This window comes from Leguminivora glycinivorella, chromosome 4 (assembly GCF_023078275.1).
Source record: "Leguminivora glycinivorella isolate SPB_JAAS2020 chromosome 4, LegGlyc_1.1, whole genome shotgun sequence".
NCBI lineage: Eukaryota > Metazoa > Arthropoda > Insecta > Lepidoptera > Tortricidae > Leguminivora > Leguminivora glycinivorella.
The window spans coordinates 14,114,128-14,136,866 of NC_062974.1; the positions used below are offsets into that span (position 1 = coordinate 14,114,128).

General features: G+C 37.7%; 2 protein-coding genes across 5 annotated transcripts in view; one reads left to right on the top strand and one right to left on the bottom strand.

The window, feature by feature from the left end:
• Nucleotides 1-2,570: 2,570 nt before the first annotated feature.
• LOC125225097 (suppressor of tumorigenicity 14 protein homolog) lies at nt 2,571-21,523 on the bottom strand. 3 transcript variants are annotated; one of them, XM_048128641.1, is made up of 5 exons: nt 21,271-21,523; nt 7,045-8,153; nt 5,948-6,148; nt 4,688-4,807; nt 2,571-3,381 (listed from the first exon to the last, which is right to left on the bottom strand). In XM_048128641.1, the coding sequence occupies exons 2-5, from the start codon at nt 8,078-8,080 to the stop codon at nt 3,152-3,154; spliced, it is 1,587 nt and encodes a 528-aa protein (XP_047984598.1). In that variant the 5' UTR covers nt 8,081-8,153; nt 21,271-21,523; the 3' UTR covers nt 2,571-3,151. The 3 variants fall into 3 exon arrangements, with proteins under 3 accessions (XP_047984598.1, XP_047984600.1, XP_047984601.1); XM_048128643.1 differs by lacking the exon at nt 21,271-21,523 and adding an exon at nt 10,581-10,687; XM_048128644.1 differs by lacking the exon at nt 7,045-8,153.
• LOC125225096 (sphingomyelin phosphodiesterase) overlaps nt 14,550-22,739 on the top strand; it is a 51,974-nt gene continuing 43,784 nt past the window's right edge. For both annotated transcript variants that reach the window (XM_048128640.1, XM_048128639.1), the window contains exon 1: nt 14,550-14,808. The gene's annotated coding sequence lies outside the window, so the exon portion shown is untranslated. The remainder of the gene's footprint in view (nt 14,809-22,739) is intronic.

Genomic DNA, 22,739 nt, shown 5'->3' on the forward strand with positions numbered 1-22,739 from the left:
AAAAAACCACAGATAACGAATTAATTTCGCTTGACTTTGCATTTTATGTTAATGTTGGCATTCTGAATTAATATCAAGAATAGTCTGAAAATTCCTGATTTGCAGATGTTATTTGCATGGATGTTCAATACGGACTGAGTTCACACTTTTTTTGCCATACTAAATTGAACCTTATCACCGGTACAGAAAGGTGTTCGTGTCAGGTCAGACTAGTAAAATGTGTCCACATGAGAGGGTCAAAGTTGGGGCTGGTGTCCCTCTCGCACGTGTGACCAGTGTTAATGAGCTTCCTATTGTAGTAGTATTTTTACCTGTATGATAACTAAGTTAATAAACTTCTTAAATTATTTTCGTATTATATCGAGGCAAGGGTATTAGGTCATTTCTCAAAAGTTTGCCACCTCCACCTGTCAGTACGTTTATGTTAGAACTTTTTTTTTAGTATACAATATCTTCATAAATCAATTATCAATACATATTAAAAGACAGTTTTTACATAGAGGCCTGATGCTTTGAAATCGATTTATTTTATATCAATGAAATAAATAATAATTGTAACTAAGTTTTGTCGTTCACCTTCCGTGTCCCAACGCGGAGTACTCATGTTTCGAGTTGTTAAAAGTACACAAATTATTAACTTTACTTACCTTTATTGCTGTATTTTATTTGCATATATCCTTAACTTTTAAAACTAGACTATCTGATAATAATATTACACGTATGTTCCAAGTTATTTGGCTTTAAAGTTTGTCCACGGCCGTTTTTGTCGTTGACCTGTCGAGACAAACTCGCAAGCACTGTGCGATCCCTATTCCACCTCTGCCGCCCCACCCCGGATGAATCGAAGCCGCCAGTATCGGCCATCACCTGCAAGCAACGGCACGTGCTCACTACGCCTTGATTAGAAAATAGAAAATTTTAATTACCTCGAACGGGAGTTTGTAACGGGTAAGTAGTCGTTATTCTGTCAATCATAATTTGGTTATTGTTTGAGATACTGCATTAACTGTAACATATGTTTTGTATTTTGTTGCTTAATTTTTAGGCACCTTAATATTTAGTTCGTTCGGCAAATACTTTTTCAGTTTTGGCGAAATAACTGGCATTTTGTCGGTCACCTGTGCATCGTTCACCTGGCTAAAATAGGCAAGTGAACGACATTTTGGGACAGGGTGACGACAATAATGATAAATTTACCAATCGTAATAATACTTTTTTACACCTTCAATATTTGTTTTGTGCGTTAAATGAGAAAAGTATTACTGTTATATCGGTTTAGGCTGCATTTCTCAAAGGATTGTTGCTTTTTTGCGGTGTGTGTCCTTCACCTGTGCGATAAAGCCAGGTGAACGACTCAGTGACAGGAAACCGACACGTCGATCACTTGTCATAAGCCAGATGAACCATTACGAGGGGCGATCGACGGAGATATCGAGTAACAAACATAAAAAAAATAATAATAAAATACTGACGAATTGAGAACCCCCTTTCTTGAGATTTGGGCGGCGGTTAAAAACTATTATAATGCTGATGGGCAGGTGAATGACGTCCATATCAGGTGAATGACCACCAAACTACAGGTGATCGACTACGGACGCAGGTTAGCGACGCTTGTCGTTAACTTGTCAAATGTGTCATACAAATTTGTACTAATTTGTCGTTATCCTGCTGCTTTTGTCGATAACCTGTGTATATTTATCCTTCACCTGATCATGATGTCGTTCACCTGAATTTTAATCGATCATAACTTCTAAAATAACTAATTGATATCGGTGCCTTTGACATTTTTGAAATGTTTGAGACGCATTCATTCAAACGATCCCTACAAAATTTTTATTTAAAAATGCGACATTAAAAAAAAAACAAATCTTTCACCTGTCGGTGCCAAAATTTTGAGAAATGGCCATTAATACCTTGTAACGAATTGGCAAGTCATTATTACGAAGCCATAAAACCAATTGATTTGCGCAATTAAAAAAAACCTTTAATTGGGTATTAGTAGATTTGGTAGTAACTTTGAATATTAACTGGTATCCCCAAAGAATGACAGTGATGACGTCATTCAAATGATTTTGATAGTGGCAATAATTGCGAGAGCCAGCCCCAACTTTACCCTCTCACGTGGACACACTTTTTGGCCTAACTACTCAATCTAGCTTAACTCTAAATCTATGGTTATTAGCTTCTCGGGCAAACCTATTCTTTCCATTTCCGTAATCGTGCCGTAAAGGCGCGAAGTTCAAAGTTATGTAAGTCACATTACGGACTTTTCGCTGATGTTAAACGGAAATAATGGGGTAAAGTTAGTCTATGTAAAATTTAACGAAATCTGATTCATGAAATAAAAAAGTCAAATAACTTTCACTTTCAGTCGCTATTTATTTAACTAATTATCTATTTATACAAATTAATGTAATTAATTTATATTAAATTAATGTAATTAAGTTGAATGTAGAATAGATTAACTCGTAGATTAAAACACGTCGATTTAAAAACACTCCCTTCGGTCGTGTTTTAATTTATCGATGACTCGAAGTTTCGAACTTTATATTTGAACGCACTTTGAACTATCGTAAAAAAACGACCATCTGTACTGAAAATAATTAAACAGTCACTCTATCAACACTTAAAATAAAATCAGATTGTAAGGAAGTTTCATTCTATCTTTCCAGAATAAGAGGAAGGATGAACTTTTATGAGCATTGAATTTCATCAGTGAGATCACAACAAAAGATAGGCTGATGGTTTTTGTGTTATACTGATGATCAGCATGGCTCTAAACCGATGCCTGGGTGCCTAGCCAAGATTCCAACTATTTGCAATCTGTGCTTAACAGTCGGCGTAGGTACCTGTCGCAGAAGCGCAATTCGGAAATATCATGAATAAATAGAAATAATGCATAAGGGAAAAACGATCATGAACAGCAGTTAGTTTAGTCAGGTAGCACCTCCACAATTGTCATGAGAATGACCGTCACATCTCAACGCGTTAAAAACGCAGCGGCCTGCATTGCATTGCAGCTTGCAGCTCGTGTTTACTGCAGTCGGGGCAGTCGCTGCCGTCGGGGCAGTCGGCATACCCATCGCAGAAGAGCGATTCGAGAATGTCATGAATAACTATAAATATTAATTGCATAAGGGAAGAACGATCATCAAGAGCAGTTGGTTTCGTCAGTAGCATCGCCACAATCGTCATGACCGTCACATCTCAACGCGTTAGAAACGCAGCGGCGATTCCTGCACTGCAACTCGTGTTTACTGCAGCCGCCGTCACAGCCCCGCGGCTCGTCGCTCCCGTCGGGGCAGTCGGCGTATCCATCGCAGAAGCGAGATTCGATGATGCATTGACCGTCTGTGCAGGTGAACTGGTCTTCGGGACATTCTGGAACATTTATGAAAAGTTACTTCTGGGAAGAACTAAGTACCTAGCCCAGATTTATTGACGTTTGTTAAATAATTTTCATTTTGAATTTAGTTAGGTTAGGTTAGCTATGCTAGTAATTTGATTTAAATTTTTCTTCGGCATCTTAGTATGGTGTTTACTAGTAAAAATAAAATGTTTTATACCATGCACGAAATAAGACATCAGCTAATTATAAGAAAAACATGGACTTATGAAGTTTAATTGACCGTGACGTCACTCAATTCGATTTCATATAAATTCAATATTAGCAAGTCGTTCAAATTCGTTTTGACAGTTCTTAAAAAGAAGCTGATTTGACTAGAAGGCAAGTAGCCTATTGTGATTAATACTGTTTTACACGAGTCCGTTTATTGAGGTTAGGGGCTAAGATAAGATGGCATTGCATCAATCTATAATTATAAGATTATAACCGATATTGTTTGTGACCTTAACAATATGTACCTATTTACTCATTAGCAGTACGATAAAAATTGTATTTATGTCAATACAGATTATAATGAATAGGAACTCCCGTTAAAATTCATTCATAACCTAGTTTCGTGGCTTCGAAATGAAGGTCACGACGATTTACTTTACATTCGGTATAATAAGTAGGTATTTATAGATCGAAGACGTTTGCTTTATCATTCCGAAAAAATGCTAAACAAATAATCAGCTTACGTTTTTGTGGCTTCTTTATTATTAAAATGTTGGTTAAAGGCATAGGATTAGGCGCACTCTTGCTATGTACCTAGTGCTACTGATTTACAAGTCCAGAGAGACCTAGATATAGATAGAGAGAGAGAGAGCGAACTGGACTACAGTTCATTTTACAATTAAAGGTCCTAAAGATTTAGCACTCTAAACTGATCCAGGTTCGGTTCCTGTTGCCCCAGGTCGGGGCGAGACGAGAGCCATATTTGCCTTAGAGGGTTTAAAGGGACAGGGGACAGCAGAGCTAGGCAGTGATTTTGATAACACAGACTTTTAAAGTGTAAAGTGAACTTCATAATTTCAAGATTTAGACGTTACGTTCAAAATAAAACTTGTGCCTATGCTATCAAAATTGTCTGCCAAATTAGCTTGGTTCGTCTCTACTCTACTCGTAAAAGTAAATTCCCATTAAGTACTAAAGTTAAAAATTACAAAGAAGACAAGTCATCGTAAAACAGTGATCATTAAAGACTAGGTACCTAATAGAAAAATGTTAACAGCTAGAAAGTAACGATTTCTCAAAATTGATGGGCAAGTAAAATGCTAGGTAGTGAGTAAAGTGATAAATAACCTGTCGTGCAGTTAAGTTCGTCGAAGCCGTCCCAACAGTCGATGACTCCGTCGCACAGCTTGCTATTGGGGAAGCATGATATGAAGTGACCGCAGCGAAACTGCTTCGTTAGGTCACACTCTGTAACAAGCGACAGTAAATAATAACATTCTCTTTTTTTCGACGCCATTTGTTGAATAAAGGCTTATTTAGAAGGCGCGCGAATTCGCCTGCGGTTTTATTTACATTTGTGGATTGTTGAAAGTTAGGCACATACACCAACTGTACACCAACCAAATACGAATTCTCGCACCGTGTAAATGGGTCCTTAACCATAATATTCATTTAGCACAGCCAAGCATTTATACAAACTAAACACTAAGAGTAAGAGTCCCCAATGTTAATATATTACAATTATATCTACCGCCATTTCTTTGTCAGGTAATCCACCTGCTATCTTTATGTTTTACATTTACATGGTTTCACTTTGCTATTTTATAATTGCGTGAACCAATAGGTACACCAACATTCCGCTGAAGTAGATGGCGTGCGCCACTGTCTCCCTGCAATTTTGGAGACCTAATACGATGCTCAACAACATAACTACTAAAAATTCGTAACGGTTTTCAGATCTGAACTATCTCTTCGACCATTTCCCATAAGGCAGAGCTCTAATTCCTATTGTTCCTCTTTTCTTTGTGCGTTGATATTTTAGGTACCTATTATTTTAGATACTAACGCACGTAGTATAATTTTATTGAATTGACTTCTGTCATGTTCGTGTCGCACACTTTAACACCCATTTATCTACAGCACATGAATATAAACTGTGTAATTTTGTTCTCGTTTCGACAGCCACAAGGCGCAGTTGCAGTGGACAGGCTGTTGAATACAAGGCTGTAATGTTGGACTCATAGCATACTAACCAGCTCAGTCAGTTCAGGGAAGTGGTACCTCGAGATCCAGTCGAAAGCGGATATCATAGTGTTTCGGTTGCTACAAGCTGTAGTTGGTGTGTTGTAGTTGTGTTGTATCATCTCTCTCTCTCTACGGAGTCTACGGTATCTTTTTTATTTTATTCGGTGTTTGGTGAGGGTCAATCGGCCCTCGCTAGGAGTACGGGCGGCCGATTGCCATTAGATAGGTACGACGGACACATTGCAGCTTGTTGTAGTGGAAAAACTACATAGACATAATTTCGACAACACTCCTTCTGCGGGAGTAGTCAAGAGCATAGTTGATTCCTTCAGGGTAGATAATAGCAAACTAGATGGTTCTTACCACAGTGTGTCTCGTCAGACTTGTCATAGCACTGCACAGCGCCGTCGCAGCGCGCCGCGGCCGGCACGCATAGCCCGTTGCGACAGCGCCACTCTTGCGGTGAGCACGTGACCAGACTCAGTTGCCGACACACGCGCACTCCCCGCAGTCTGTCTACCAGCTGACAAGCCTCGGTCTCTAAGGCACACAGGCCTCCACAACCTGCAAACAAATAATTAGGTATAAGTAGGAAAAAGGGAGAGACTTCAAGAGCCTGTTCCAGTGGCAATAATAAATGATTGTCTAGCTTAGCCTTATATCCCTGAAAACGCGAATTTTCGAGTTTTCATGCGTTTTTCTTTCAGGTTAGTAAACGCAAAATATGGTCGTTAATTTTCGCTGACCGCGCATCAGCTGGGCGTAGCTCAGTCGTAAGAGGTCGGTCTAATGTTCGCAAGCGCATCACAGGTGTCAGGGGGTGGCAGGGGGTTCAAATCCCGGCCAGAAATAAAGTTTTTTTTTTTTTGTAAGTTTTATTTTTATCTAAACACGTGATATAATAAAATAGAACCAAGCTGTCGCCCAGATATTTGTTTTCTTAAAAACTACGTACTACCAACTCAAACCGTGTCCGCAAGCATTAGAAAACATTGCCGGTTATAAAAATTACACCCCGTATTAAGTAACAACAAATCAAAAGTTAAAGTTAAAGTTAGTTAATAATAATAATAACCGGGCTAATTATATTTTTTTATAGTACTTATCGCAGTGATCAACTTTCAAGAGCTTTTGGCATGCTTTAGTTTAGGGTTTAAGACACGCAGCCTTAAGTCGACAACCTATGAATTATATTTTTATTTACATATGTCGCAATGGTGAGAGCGATAAACATGCAACATAGTGCTTTCTTTATCAGGACTAATGGAACGAGACTTTTCACCTACGTCTTCCTCTGGCCGAGAGGTGAATTTAATGATAGGTATTTTAATAGGTAGAGTTAGTTAGACATGGGTCCATTGGGTGCTTTTGGCAGTCAGTGAAACTACTCGTTTATGGGACTGTGTCTGTTGAAAACATGAATATGTGCAGGTATAGTGCTAAAAGTAATGTGAACTTACCAGTAGGATCGTCGGCGTCGATAGATTTCCTGCAATCTGGCGCTCCGCTGTTTTCGTTTAGCATGCATATTTCATCTGTTTGGCACGAGCAAAAACTTTGCGATACAATGTCTCGATTTATGATATCTTTTGGTTTTTGGCTTTCTTTACTTTTGTTAGAATTTTTCGGGTATGTCCTTATATTCTTACGAATTTTAGATAAAACGTTATTAATTAAGGAGTTATGTTCAGTTGTACTGTTAAACTCGTCTTCTGCTGTCAACGATATTTCAGTGGTTACAATTTCGGGCAGTTGCGCAGACGGTAATGCAATATTTGTAACTGCTGACGAAGTTTTGTTTACAATTACGGGTTGGGTTGGCACTACAGTTGTACTAATTACTTTTACACGTGTAGAACTAGGAGTAGTAAAATTCACCAAAACAAAACTTATAACTACAATAGCAACAATCATCACACTTATTGAGCACGCTTGAATCTGAGTCCGCTTCTTCACGGGTTCAGTCAGAGCAAAATTCACGATACATCCGATGCCTTTTAGGCTTTTTCGCAGTCTTCGGGGATTGGTTTCAGTAGGCTGCGGTTCATAGGAAGTATATTTTTGGCGAATACTCGAGTCTATTTGATGAGATATTGATGGAATGCAACGGTTAATTTCTACCTCTGTGATAGCGGAGTTTGTGAAACTTTTTCTACATGGGAAAATTTCTGTCCTACTAATATCTTCACTTATGGTATCTCCTCTAGAATCATTTAATGGTAAGCTAACCTCTTTGGAAATTCTTATATTTGGAGTGGAATGCTCATTTGGTCGGAATTCAGTTCGTGGAGATTTGATCTCATATTTTCTCATCTTTCCCCTGCAAGTATAACAATATGTAATAGCTCTTTCGTCCACATTTTGGACATTGTTGAGTATTGTTTTCCGTAAATTACTATTTGACCAAAGATGGGAGCAGTATAGTTGATCCCAGTTTGATGTAGAGTCATCGGTCGCGCTAGCTATTTCCCCGGAAAAACTGTCCGTCAATGTCATAGTGTCCGGTATATTCTTTGTATGTTTATTACATTCATATTGGGTCTAGTTACATTATGTTGATTGAGAATATCTGAAACAAAAATAAATGATTATTCTTTTCGTTTCTTCGTGTAGGAATAGGTACGTCCTACTCGTACGTCCGTTTCCCACCTTAGTCGCGTACGTTACTTGATATTTTAGAAGGGCATCATGTAGTATCTTTTACGGTTAATTCTAATTGCGTGAAAACGACACCGTTTAATCTATGCGGGTATTCGTGTTCGTAATTAAAATTAAGGGATTAAGAACATACACGAGGGGTCTGAGCTCATCACCACTTTTAACTTACCTAATATAAGTAGATAATAATCATTTAAGATTGTGTCTACTTATATTGAGTGATTAAAAGTAAACTTATTGTACAGTCACCTGTAATATGTTACTCTTGGTAGGCTCCAAAAATATGTCACATGTGGCGTGCACGCTCTACAAATAAGACAGAATCCGACATTTTTGCTACCTTCCTGGTGTAACATTTTATTGCAGGTGATTATGACTATACCCGTTTAAAAATAGGTAAGTATTTGCCACTGTAATTAAAAATGCGCGATTTCCCAGAGGTAAAATCTAGCTGAATTAATTTATCTCCTCCAAAAACCACCACCTAATCGAAATCGTTACAGATTTAACCCCTTATTCATAAACGTGTCGACGGGTCTGGCTCAGTCGGTAGTGACCCTGCCTGCTAAGCCGCGGTCCTGGGTTCGAATCCCGGTAAGGTAAGGGCATTTATTTGTGTGATGAGCGCAGATATTTGTTCCTGAGTATTTATCTATTTAATTGTATATCGTCGCTTAGCACCCATAGCTTTGCTTAGTTTGGGGCTAAGTTGATCTGTGTAAGGTGTCCCCAATATTTATTTATTTATAAAAAAAGTACTTTAAAGTTATCAAGCCGATAAAGTTCGTTTGTCCCTTTACGACGTATTAGTGTGATAGAAAAGGACAAACGAACTTTATCGGCTTGATAACTTTAGAGTACGTTTAAGAATAAGGGGCTTATAAAATAATTCTTAGTTTAACGGTACAAAGGTGTCTTAGATAAGAGAATGATTAGGTACATTTAGTAGTAGTAGGACCTAGTCAACTCTTTATTGTACAATGAATAACCAAAAACACAGTAATTCCAGTAAAGAACAGTACAAAGGCGAACTTATCCCTTTGAGCGATTTCTTTCAGTCATTTGATGCTGACTGTATTAATTTTCTGTTACAGGAAGGAACTGAGCCGTCGCACTCGTGATTTTCACACGGCGTGATATTGACGTCGTGAGCATTTGAGCACGCTTAATGATTATTATTACAATCCTCTTTCATGCTTACTTTCTCACAATTTTCTTGCTATTATCTCCGAATTGACTAGGTCGTAAACAGTCTATCTACCTATAATTAGGTATTAATTAGGTAAGTTAAAGATACTTAGTAAGTACCTATAAGAATTTGACGCAAGAACGTTTTATCTTAGTCCAGCTCAGTAACTTTTAATTAACGCTTCCTGTCAAAATTGAATACAATAATTACTTAATAAATAACTAATAATTTTAGACAAATATGTTTCATTACAAGGTCCCGACAATTGGTAAGCATAAAGTCAGACCAAGTTAACAGTGCATGTTTTTTATAACCCACTTTGATACTCGTATTGGCCCACCCATCCCCTTAAAAAACTGTATAAGGTACAGCGGCGCAAATCTCAATTGTAACTTGTCCATTTTTCCCATGTTTTAAAATGTTTGCATTATTAAATAGAGTGTCCACCGGTTATACATATATGATGGTAGGCGTGTTCAGTGGATACATGTAGAACTCAACATCATAGTGTAATAATGGAAAAAATGGATTAGTTACAATTGCCCCCCAGTCTAGATTTGCCCCGCTGTACTTTAAGTAAGAGTTTTAAATGATTTACGGTTAGTTTCAATAAGGTAATCACGGTTTATATCCCGGTCAATATGTCTCTATAAGTAGGTAATTTGCGTATAAATAACGTTACCTATTTATATTCGATTATATTCGAAGTGAACTAGGTAATTTGAGGATCAGGGGGGCGATTTTTGAATCTCGCATACGGGATTTTGTCACTAATACCTACCGGTTGAAAACGGTGACTTGCTTATTATTTTCAGTGACAATTTTCTGAATTCGAACGCGTGAGACTCAAAAATCGGCCCGCAGATTTAAGAAACCAAATTACAAGAGAGAAAATATAAATCATTTGTAATTCGTACTTTAGGTAATCATTAATCAAACAAATCGATAAATTAAGAATAATCCACAGGACACGGAAATAGTAAGTATTTAGTATACTTAAGGAGAAGCAGGTCCCAAAAGTAGGTAACCTTTGGAATGTGACACGTAACTAATAAATTTTACTATCAGCGTGCTGCGTCAGCTGAGTCTGCTTACGATCTTACATCTAAATATAATACACATCTAGGTACATTATTACTATCTACTTACGCGTTGCGAGTTGATGTACTAAACCGACACTGAACTAGAACATTTTCTAAATTAAATATTGTCTAATTATGGAAGTACAACGTGGACGTCAGTGTGCCGGGCAGCCGCGGGTCTTGTGGACGGAGCTCCGTTGCCGGGACGACCATTAAACAACCCACACAACCCCTTTCGAATTAAACTGGCAAAGAAAAGAGATGCCTATTTAAAATAAGAGTGTGCTAGAAAGGGATACAGCTAGGGGTTGGTGACGTATGGTGGTGCCAGTGGCCAAAGGCTGTGCTCAGCCAAGAGTGACACGCAGCAGGTTTTTATCGGGGGAAAGCAACTGAACTAACAGCTGTTCATGTTACGCCCTTGGGTAACGCGATGCACTACAAGTAGCTTTAGTGAATGCAGGTGCCCTTAACGTCACGCTATGTGAAAACAGATGGGTGTTGAAGATTTCGAGTTGCAATTCATATAAAATTTAGACTTATTTTATAAGTGAATTTATAGATGAGAGGAGCACAATCTGCATATTAATCATGTAATAAGTGTTTTGTCAAAAAATTCCCTTTGATACAACCCAAGCTTAAAAGCATAGCTGGGCACCGTTAATCAAATAGTTAACTTCGATAATCGCTAATCCGTTACTTTAAAAGTTAACTTCGTTAATCGTTAAAGCGATACATTTCAACAAATTTAACGGAAGTTAAAGTTAATCGATAATCCGTTAATCGCTATAAAAAAAAACTTTACTGAACTATTTACTATTTGCGTAAGTTTAATAATGTTACTGTAAAAGCCCGGAGTTCGCCAAAATCTCTTAAAAAATCCCAGCTGCCAATTGGTAAAAGCAAAATGTTAATAAATATTGTTCTATTTGGACTTATATCGACGTTGGTTCGGTAAATTCTAGGTTTTATATGTTTTATTGGGTCAATCATGCGGTCGTAGTCATGGTGCGTAGGTTCCTCGGATTGAGACACCTCTAATCGAAGTTGTGATCCACGGTAACTTGGTAGATAGCGCGGCCCGCCGAACTCTGCACTTTGGCTTGATACGTCGGTTGCGCGATTTGTATGTCATGCCTGATGATTTACATTCTATTTCGCAGTTAGTGATGGGTGCAGTTGGACTAATAAACTTTAGCAGGTCTCGAACAAGTGATCCAAAGGCACCAACTTGTCTATAGACTGTGAATTTACGGGAAAATCCTAGGTTTCACCGTACTCCGGGCTTTTACAGTAGCGGTTAGAGCAAGTTTTACTCGGCGCGTGCGGAACTAGATTAACGATTAACGGACTCTAAGAAATTTAACGGAAGTTAACGAATCCGTTAACATTTTTTAAAGTTAACTTAAAAGTTAATCCGTTAACCAAAATGTTAACTTCGTTAATTAACGATTAACGGATTAACGAGTTAATGCCCAGCTATGCTTAAAAGCTTGTATAATAAGCGTTAAAACGATGACTATACTTTTTTTTACATCAGGCGAGTACCTATTCACTGAGACAATTCTAACAAATAAACACAAATAGGTTGCGTTCTGTATCATTATGTTTCATATAGCTTTTCTAATAACGGTGAAAGGATAAATAAATTACGATTAGGTACTGCGGAATAACAATCGATATTTGACGACCGGTCTGGCTCAGTCGGTAGTGACCCTGTCTGCTAAGCCGCGGTCCTGGGTTCGAATCCCGGTAAGGGCATTTATTTGTGTGATGAGCACAGATATTTGTTCCTGAGTCATGGATGTTTTCTATGTATATAAGTATGTATATCGTCGCTTAGCACCCATAGTACAAGCTTTGCTTAGTTTGGGGCTAAGTTGATCTGTGTACTGTAAGGTGTCCCCAATATTTATTTATTTATTTATATAGAAATCTCTAATTTATACTTTGTACCTACATATTATTAGTAAGGAAACGGGCCTAAGTTTTGACCTATGTATTATTTACCGCGCATAATACCTAAGTTTAACTCGTTAAGTTAGACTTATCCGCGTACAACCGGCCTAGCTAAAGTGGCAATCCTTGAAGTTATTTGGCGATCGAAACGCAGGCTGGCTCTGTCGCGCCACTACAGAAGCGATAGAGATAGAGAGAGGTTTCTACGGAAGGCTTACGGATCGTGATTGTGACGTCTAGGTATCCGAATGCCATTTCTGCGACGCGAAACGCCACCGAAACGCCGCAGAAATGTAGTTCTGGCTCTGTCGCGCCAATACGCAAGAGCGATAGAGGTAGATAGTTACGAAAGAGATATTATCGTGAGCGTTTGTGCGTTCGGCTACGGGGCCAGTGCAGTATTTTTCACTGCCAGACAGTAATGACTGGCGTTAATCATGTTCGTTGCACTCCTGGGCAACAGGCACCGTATTTGTTATTCAGATGAAAGTTAAGACTTAAAAGTTCATTGACCTCTGATAATAGAATAGCGAGTTACTGAGGAAGATAAGGTAAGGGTCAGTGTCGACTGTCGATGTCGTGAATTGGAAGTAGCAATTACATAATTGCTTGAGAGGAGACAAGTTAATTTATTTTTATTTTTAATGAGGCGGGTACAGCCAACCAATTTTGTATCTATCCTTATAATAGTTTCGATGTTAGGTTAGGTTAGGTCACATTGTATATCACTTGGTCCATAACGTATACACCGTGTATATTTTTTTGTTCTCCGTTAAATTCGATACTTCATCTTGGTATGCCCCTTTTCGTTAAATTCCAATTTTTACTTTATTTCGTTTTCAAGCTTAATAAGTGTGAGAGAACGTTAAGAATAACATAATAGTGCATGCGCGGATCCAGGGAGGGGGGGGGGAGGGTCATGGGGGTCATGACCCCCCCCTGGAGCCTAGGCTGGCCATACAAATAGACCACGTGATCCCTCCCCTGAGCACGAAGCTGGATCCGCGCTTGTAATAGTGTCAATTATCTGACGGCAGATATACCAACATAAATAGATACTATTAGGAAGTAAGAAAAGATGAACGGAAACGAAGATGAATGAGGAAGATGGATGAATGGATAACGGAAATCAATAAAAACATGTAAGTAGTAATTATACCTACAAAACGAAACATGTTGGTTACTTTAAATTTTTAAATGTCAATTATCTTACATTTAAACGAGTAACTTATCTGATTTAATATTAATACGTACTACGAGGTGACTACGCAACGAGTAAGAAGTTTCATGTCATTCAAAGGATTCTTATTTTGCCCTTTCCTTGCTTTCGCCGAATGAATGATGTTATAACGTTAGGTAGGTACATATCAGTCGTTGAATTAATTAAGTACTTATATTATCGGTAGGTATGTAAGTTTATATACTACAATATACGACGCGACGATGCCGCTTTAAGTCAATACCCTTGGGTTTACCCAGCGAGCGTTTGTACGACTTAGCAAAGAATCGCAAGGGATGTAGCATGTAGCCCAGCCAGTCTGCCATACAGTTTTCACAAGTAAGCATTTTGGGACGAATCCAGGTGCCGTAGCCGAATGGCATTTCTGCGACGCAAAACGAAAACGAAACGCCGCGAAAAGTAGTTTGGCTCTGACGCGCCAATACACAAGAGCGATAGAGATAGATATCTACGAGCATTTCGTTTCGCGAGTGTTTGTGCCATTCGGCTACGGGGCCTGCTTTAATTAACGACATCAAAAAATAGGCGTAAAATGGTCCCTGTTGTTATCCTTGTTATACTGTGACATAACAAAGCGCTGTTCACTTTCCTCATTGTTTTAGGAAGTCAATGTAATAAAGTTAGTGAATGACGTCGCGTGCGTGCGTTGAACGCGCGAGTGCGCCGGGTTCAGGCGCTGCCCGTGCTGGTGCAGACACCAGCATCAGCATCTCCCTGGTCTGGTGCATAGCGAATACCTTGCCGCCGAGTGGGCCGGAGCCGGAGCCCAACACGCAATCAAAGCTGAGCGCATCGCATCAAGCACAACTCTCACTGCGCGCGCCGCGTGCGGTTGTGGTCACTCGCCTCCACTCCTCGCTTCGCTCACCCGACTCGGACACACACTCAGTGTACTTGCACACAGCGATCCGTATGCGCGTTTCAACGTATATCGCGCAGTTTCTCTCGTAAATAATTAGTATGTGAATGCGACGTGTATTTGTTCAACACGAAAACGAGTGAAATGGTGTGGATTCGCTGATCAGCGCGCGATCGCTTCGTCTTGCACTTGGACTGACTTCATGAGGAACTGGTCGAAATATCCTGTTTTGCTTAGGTGAGCTAAATACGTTAACTGTAGGGTTCTCATAAGTGCAACAGTTGTTCCGTAATCTTTAACGACGATCATGATCACATTATTGCTTAATACAAGATATATGTCAATATTATTAGCAGTTCGAGGTGTGTAGGTCAGATAATCAGATGTCCCACTTGTCAACGGGCGGCATCAAGTCACCAAACAGAGTGGCGAACTGTTGTTAACTGTTAGTTCGTGCCGGTTTATTGGCTACGATATTTTAGAGGACATTCTGTTTTACACTTTCCGCCAAGTTTTGCACTTATAATCAACACTGGTTCAAGTTTTTGTGTGAGCAAAAATGTGGTCAAGGGTGACCTGTTCAAACATTTACCTTACCAACAAATTTATTTAGTTACTGCAAGAAGCAGGTTGAAAGTAGGTAGTGTAGGTACATGATGCTGTCAGTTTACCTGATTATATAAAATATTCGGACATCCCTATTCACCTAACACATTAGCGATGACTTTGGATTTTACGATCCATATTATTTGCCTAGTTAAACATATTAATTGTGGTAGAAAACGGTAATTTTTAATTATAACTCTTTCATCAACTGTTGATGATGTTTGTTTTTCCTCGATGATTGAATAATAATAGCAGTGTAATGAGAATGTTTATTTCCGTATGTTTTCAACTGAAAGCGGCGAATATAATCATCAAAGCCGTTGTCGCGTCGTGTGACGCGGTATCTCCGTTTATTATCAAAAAAAGTGAAATGCGTTATTCACCGCTTCTTATAAACGTATATTGTATTCAATTATGGCGCGTGATAGCTCCGAAGACAATCCAGTTAGCTCAAGCTAAGTGTCGCTAAGCTCTGACTTAGCTCGACTTTCTCATACTTACTTACTTACCTTGGTACTTAGAAATTATGACGACGACACAGCTAACTTGTCGCTACTTTGTCGCGCGTGTATACTACCAAATCGCAGCTTCAATTTTATTGATTGTTTTTGTGGCATGATACCCCTAATTAGGAATAGTAGATAATACCGAAATAAGTTTGGAAGAAAATTTTATAAATGTAACTACATGACATATGGTTGACATGTTTTTCGAGCTACGTAAATCAAATTATTTTGTAAATAAGTTATAAAACGTAGGTATATGTAATCTCAAGAAATACCTGCACAACACAGCTGTCTGTTTTCTCTTTTTAATTGTATTAAAATATATGTATAACTAGCTTTAGCCCGCGGCTTTGCTCGCGTTAGAAAGAGACAAAAAGGGGCCTATGTCACTCTCCATCCCTTCAACTATCTCCACTTAAAAAATCACGTCAATTCGTCGTTCCGTTTTGCCGTGAAAGACGGACAAAGAAACAGACACACACACTTTCCCATTTATAATATTAGTATGGATGTCCTCCCAACTGAGAAATAGTAATTGCTAAAACGCTTTACTTATGTATATAAAAATAATGCTTTACTATCAAGAGGGCCTACCTCTAATATATTATATTAAGCTTATACAACATATGTATTATTATTTATGTAAATTCTATTTACGCCTACGATAACAGTACCTAAGTACGCTTTAGTACGTGAATAGTTATGAAGGTACTTACTTATTCATACAAAACATAAACAATTATGTAACTGTGACCCTTCCAACTTGAGAGATACTAAAAGTACAAATGATATAATTACCTATAAGCAGGTAGATATAGCTTCTGTAATATTAGGTAGTTATTGTTTTAGTGGAAAACGATTTGAACGAACACAATTGCCCAAACTCATTTATGTCTTCCTCCTGAAATGTTTACTCTGGTTTTGAATTTTGATGTTACATTGCGCAGAAGTAAGATTAACTTTTAATTTGCAACATGTCTACGAGTGTTAAGTGGATATATATTACACCATCTGACACTGTACGTAAGCGTTGAGACATTATAAATTCATGTCATCCTTTAGGCACGGCAGCTACTTTCTTTCTGGCAGCCGAAGGAGGTTAACGGCGAATTTCGATGTGCCGCGAATCGCAAGCTTATCTGTACCACAGCAGCATATAAATAGTATTGTGTTCTAGTTATATTGATATGTTTGTTCATGTGAAAATAAAGGTTGTTTACTCAGACACCTGAAATAATTTACAGAGTCATTGTGAGTATAGGTTATACGCTGCAAGTTTTACCTATAGAAAAAATGCAAAGATCGAAAAAAAAAATACTCTCATAGAATATATCAGGCTCGGACAGCCTTCTTCCCGTGATTTTCCGACATAAAAGTGTGTTAATTAATCCCGTATTAAAATTTGCTCAGTATGACTAAATAAACCCCCTGTATAAGTGTCCAATATCGGAGCTAGGCATGTATTAAAACAATAATAACATCACTCGTGAAAAGAGAATGTGATCCGTCGTGATATTGATTGACAATACAATGGATTGCAAAACTTTGGAAGGCATAAAACAAGACTGTCATAGGGGGAGGTTGAGAAGACCGTCACAGGGCAAGACCTCTTGTACCTATTTAAATCATACTAACCATAATACAAGCCTTGTTACACAGTAGGTACAGTAGCAGTAGCGCTAGCGTCGTTACTAGAAAATTGCGTTTCTCAACGCAGCTCAAAAATATTGTACTGTAGGTACGTTGGTACTATTGTATCACTGATCTGCAATTATTACCAACACTACGCAACGATAAACAATAGAAAGACAAGTTCCTTATCTACAGAAGAACAAATATCTACACGGCAACATCATAATGACACAGGAGTACTAGGCAATTCTATTGTTTCTGCCTGTTTTACAATTAGTACTCAAAAAACCGATTAAAAAAAAAACAAAATAACGTAACAAAATTAGTTACGTGGCAACATTATGATATGAATTTGTGAATAGGTATGTATAAATAGTATAATTCATTCATAAAGTGGCCAATGTACTCGTAAGTACTTGGAAAACTACCATGTATTTGTGTTGGAATCTTTAACAGTTGCAATAATACAGAAACCACACATTTCGAGTGGCGACCTCTCTCGACCCTGACAATGAAATGGAGATACCGTTTACAACCTAGGTCGCAGATTAAATACATTGTATTGTTCGGATGTTCGCTTGCGTATTTTGGTTTTGTGTAAAAAAAAATATGCCACAGCCATCGCAGAAGGCAATGTGTTTAATATATTATAATATTTTATCCCTCAATTGGGCATAAGGAGTGGAGTAGGTATATTTCCCCTGCTATTTTAAACTTCGCAGCAGTTTCGTTTTCTTTCTACCCCTTATTTGCCAAGAGTGGCACTGAAACTTGAGTAGTTTCATGTGCTCTGCCTACCCTTTCATGGGACACAGGCGTGATTGTATGTATGCATGTATTTTAAACATTACCTGTCGTCTTTGACATGTTTCAAAATTGACTAAATTTTGTTTTGGCATTCTCATGCCCAATTAAGGGTTATACAAATATACATATACAATAGTAATGAAATCAGTTTATGGTTTAAGACATTTATTCTCATAAGAATATACATTATTCACTTAAAATGAGAATTAAAATTTAACTTAATGCTATTTAAGTACAATAAAGTGAAGACACATATATCAGCATCGAATCGCATTTAGCTGGATGATTTTGGACACACTTTACGCATCGGAAGTTAAAGTATGCTGTTACATGTGTTCAGGTGCTAAAGGGAGCTAACGCACCTTTTTTAAAGCTGAAGTATCATATAGCATGCATTTCATCCGCTAAAGCATGCCATCGCATGCTATTGAATTTAATCGCATACGTTATGCCGCAGTTGAAGTTGAAAACCGTCATGGATAGGTCAACTATAAGTTGGTTAAATAAGCACCTATGAATATCAAAATTGCGTATTTTGCAAATACTTACGGTTAGATGATATTATTTTCGCTATTTCTTCCCATGCATTTTCCTTCCTCTGATGATCACTATATATTGGTGATGCCATGTCATAAAGGCAAGGATATTTTTGCACTAGCATAATCAATTTATCCTCGTCCATTTTCGCAAGTAAGTAATTATTGCAATGTAAACAAACTAGTGCACTTTGCTAGATGGACACGTAGTGATAATGACGCGGTCGTCCGCCCGCACTCTGTGAATATCATGCTTAAGCAGCCTTGCTCATTCGCATCCCTCCCTTAAGCAGCCGTTATCAATCGCAAGTGTCATGACTCACACGTAATCATCTTTTCTCATCCGCAAGCATCCAACTTCATGTCATAAGCAGCCGTTCTCATGCTTTATCTTGAATAAGCATTCTTCAGCATGAGAAGTGGATAGTTACACTTATACGCATTTAATGCTGAAGCTGAATCGATGCGGAAGGGTGAACTGATGCGGACGCATCTCCGTACAATATTGCGTTTTTGTACTACAAAATGCGATTCGATGCTGATATATGTGTCTTCACCCTAACGTGGTGTTTTTTGCATCTCAGGGAAACACGAGTAAGTTCGTATCTGTATAGGAATAAGGTTGGTATTCGTTCTGTACCCGCGAACATTAACTGTCGTCTTTGACATGTTTCAAAATTGACTAAATTTTGTTTTGGCATTCTCATGCCCAATTAAGGGTTATACAAATATACATATACAATAGTAATGAAATCAGTTTATAATAACTTTATCAGCGTGTTTAAACAAGGAAGACCACTATTATTGGCTCGATTATGAAAACAGGGTTGAGGTCGCACATTCAAATACGCAGTTAGAAGTAGGCTAGTCAATCTTAGCCGATTAGTCACTCATAACGTGCTTCAATTAATTACGAGGTAGGTAATAGATTCATTTACACAGTTTTCCGGATACATGTCTGATTTCTTTGTTTCTTTGTATTTTCATCGATTTGGGTACTGATGAGTCATGGTTTTTCAGGGTTTTGTTATTTTTGTTGAAAAGATATTAGATACTTATACCACAGTGAGCCATCTAGTTTTTGTTTAATTGGAATTTCTATATGTACATATAGAAAAAAGGACAAGTACATTTTATAAAGGGTTTTAGTTATTTATTGTACGGTATTTTATTTGATTTCGTTTACTTTGGTGTAGGTATGACTAATGTATGTTTTAGAAAACTAAAACGCATTGTGATTTAAATAAACCGACCAAGTGCGAGTCGGACTCGCCCACCGAGGGCTCCATATCCGTACAAACTTTCAATAGTTAAAATAATCATGTTTCACGTGTAATTTTAAAGACTTGACTAGAAGTACAGGTATAGCGCCATCTCTCGGTGAACTCGATAACTAATTTGCTCGACCTATATCATATATGGAATGTTGGTTTTTCAGGGATAATTATTTATGGTGTTAACCGATTTCGACAGTTTTTAATTATTTGAAAGATATTTTTTACGTAAACTCTTGTATTCATTTGAAGTACGATATGCAACCGCAAGAGTGATACAATTGAAAGTGAATATCTGAAAAGTTTTTTTTTATTAAAAAAAAAGTTTCCAAATTACAGACACAATTTTATTTTTCCTGTAATACTTAGCATTAAAACAATGTTTCGTAAAAAATTCATAATTTTTCGTTGGTAAACTTCGGAGGGGGGATATTATTTATAAGGGAGGGGGATATTATTTTTACATTTTCCTTCATAATTCTTTTTTTTTTCACTATACAAAAAAAATATTAAATAAAATAATTAAGTACTTAAACAGTAAAGTAAGGACCATAGCGTTTTTGTAAACAATTGAAAATTATGATTTATGAAATATCAATGTCATTCACTCGAACATCCATCAACCGAGATGATATTTGCGGTTAGTGGCAAAGATATAAACACGAACTAGGCACGCGAGTGTACACGATCAAAGAGACTTTATCCCCCAGAATTACATACATTAAAATAAACAGCGATGTCCAAAGTTTAGTTATAGCACTTATAGCGATAGCGTATAAATGTTGCTTTGTTTGCATAATACTCCAAAGTATGATTTTACTTGTACAAAGGCTTACTGTCTACATTCGAATTGCACTGCCCCTTTTTCCATTTTAAGAATGTCATTTATCTGTAACACATTGAAATTGTTATTAGAGGTAACGGTCTTCAAAACACTACCCATCCAGTCAGCGTCAACTAGACACTGGATGACGGTCGTAATGGCCATATATATCATAACAGTATTAGCTAATAAATATTATTTAGATCACATTGAGATAAATATTAATTTACAAGAGGATTTTATCGGACGTCTGCGAGCGGCAGGCCACACGGGTCAATTGTCGCCTGATTTTCTATGTACTTAATTTAGTTTCGAGATCGCTTATTGTTGTGTATTTAACAAACTAGAATAATATTAATACAGTTTTCATCATTTATGTTTACATAAACTTCAGATATGTTTGTCATAACAATTAATGACCTAAATAATGTATGTGCGGTGTTTGGTTCATATTAGATAAACAGATAGGTAAACATACTTGATCTTTAGATAATTGCTTTGAATCACGAGCTTACCTGTAACCATATCCGGATACTAAGCGTGTAATAACGTGATAAGAAGCTCATCAAAATCACAAACACAACAGAGGAAGAAGCAAGCAGAGCATTTTAATGTTGGTTTGTATGTTTTTCCGGCATCCAGGCCGGCCACTAACACTATTTATACGCGACAGTGATGCGCTTTATAGATAGCTGGGGCGAAGCGTCTTAACACTGAATGTGAATATCAAATGAGAAAATCTCGCGCGGTCTCCGAACAGGCGCTGGCCGATGCGCGGACCCGACTAACCTATGCCATTTAGGTACACGAAAATACATAATATGACTCCTATCTCACTCATCATTGTTATTAGGCATTAGTTATTTGACTTCTTAATCAAAAGTTTATCGAATTTATGGCTTTTGATATCGCCTCTACAAGTATTTTTTATCTTTTTTCTACCTATAAGTATACGATTTTTCTTTTATTACAAACATCATTAAAAAGGAAGATAAGCATCTCAAACATTAAATAAGTTAATTAATAAAAAGTATCATAATATTTCTGAAGACAGTACCTAACCTAAATAAACGAGACATTACAAAGTTGCACGTTCACGGGCAAGGTGTCAAAACCGATTTATAGATGAAAGTGAATTCTGATCTGAAAGACAAGTCGCGTGCTAGAATTAAGTTAATCGGCAAAACTGATTAACAGTACACGAGGCACGTGCGGCTTCGTCAGTGGGACATTCATTAGCATGCTTGATGAAATTATCTGCCCGCCCTCACAGCTCATACTAAAAACTGCAATTAGGTTAATTTTTCATTTGCATGCAATTAATTGGGTTAATAGGTAATGTAAAATTTTATTCTAAAAGTTAGTTAACTTACCTATATGCTTTTAGAAAATTTTGAATTAAGCAGTGATCTGTTCAAACGATTTAATATAAAATTATAAAAAAACCTCAAAAAACAAAGGCAAATAGACGTTTTCCATCTGGCTCTTACATAAAATAGCTGCAGCAGTTAACTTGTTAGTTAAGATATTCGGACAATGTTTATAAGACGTGATTGTGTCAAAAATTGCATTTCTACAAATAGAAACGTTTGACTCTGACTGATTCGTATCGCACCGATCGCCGGCATAGGTATCTTGTACATGTTGTTCGAATTCGGCCGATAATGTTTTGGAAGCGTAATAGAGCGGGCGATGTATGAATATGATTTTTCATTGCACGTGGATGGCGCTAACAATTATAATGCATTCCGATGAGAGCCTTGGGAGTTCGGGCATCGGGAGAAAGTGAGTTCGATGAACTAGTTGTAAATGAAAGTTGTTCGACAAAAGTCTGGATCGGGTAGAGATCCAGAAAGTAAAAGGTCACGCCTGTCGGGATGAATGGACGTTAATTGTAAAGAAAGCGATTCACATCGCAGCAATTGATGTACCAATAATAGTTATTTGTTATACAAGGGGGCAAAGTTGTATTTTAACGCCGAGT

Excerpts from the sequence above, each read along its gene's own strand:
- LOC125225097 (XM_048128641.1), bottom strand. The coding sequence starts at position 8,080 with ATGACATTGACGGACAGTTTTTCCGGGGAAATAGCTAGCGCGACCGAT. Across the intron at positions 4,808-5,947 it reads GTCTGACGAGACACACTGTG|AGTGTGACCTAACGAAGCAG; the intron begins GTAAGAACCATC and ends CGCTTGTTACAG. Across the intron at positions 3,382-4,687 it reads CGAACTTAACTGCACGACAG|AATGTCCCGAAGACCAGTTC; the intron begins GTTATTTATCAC and ends TAAATGTTCCAG.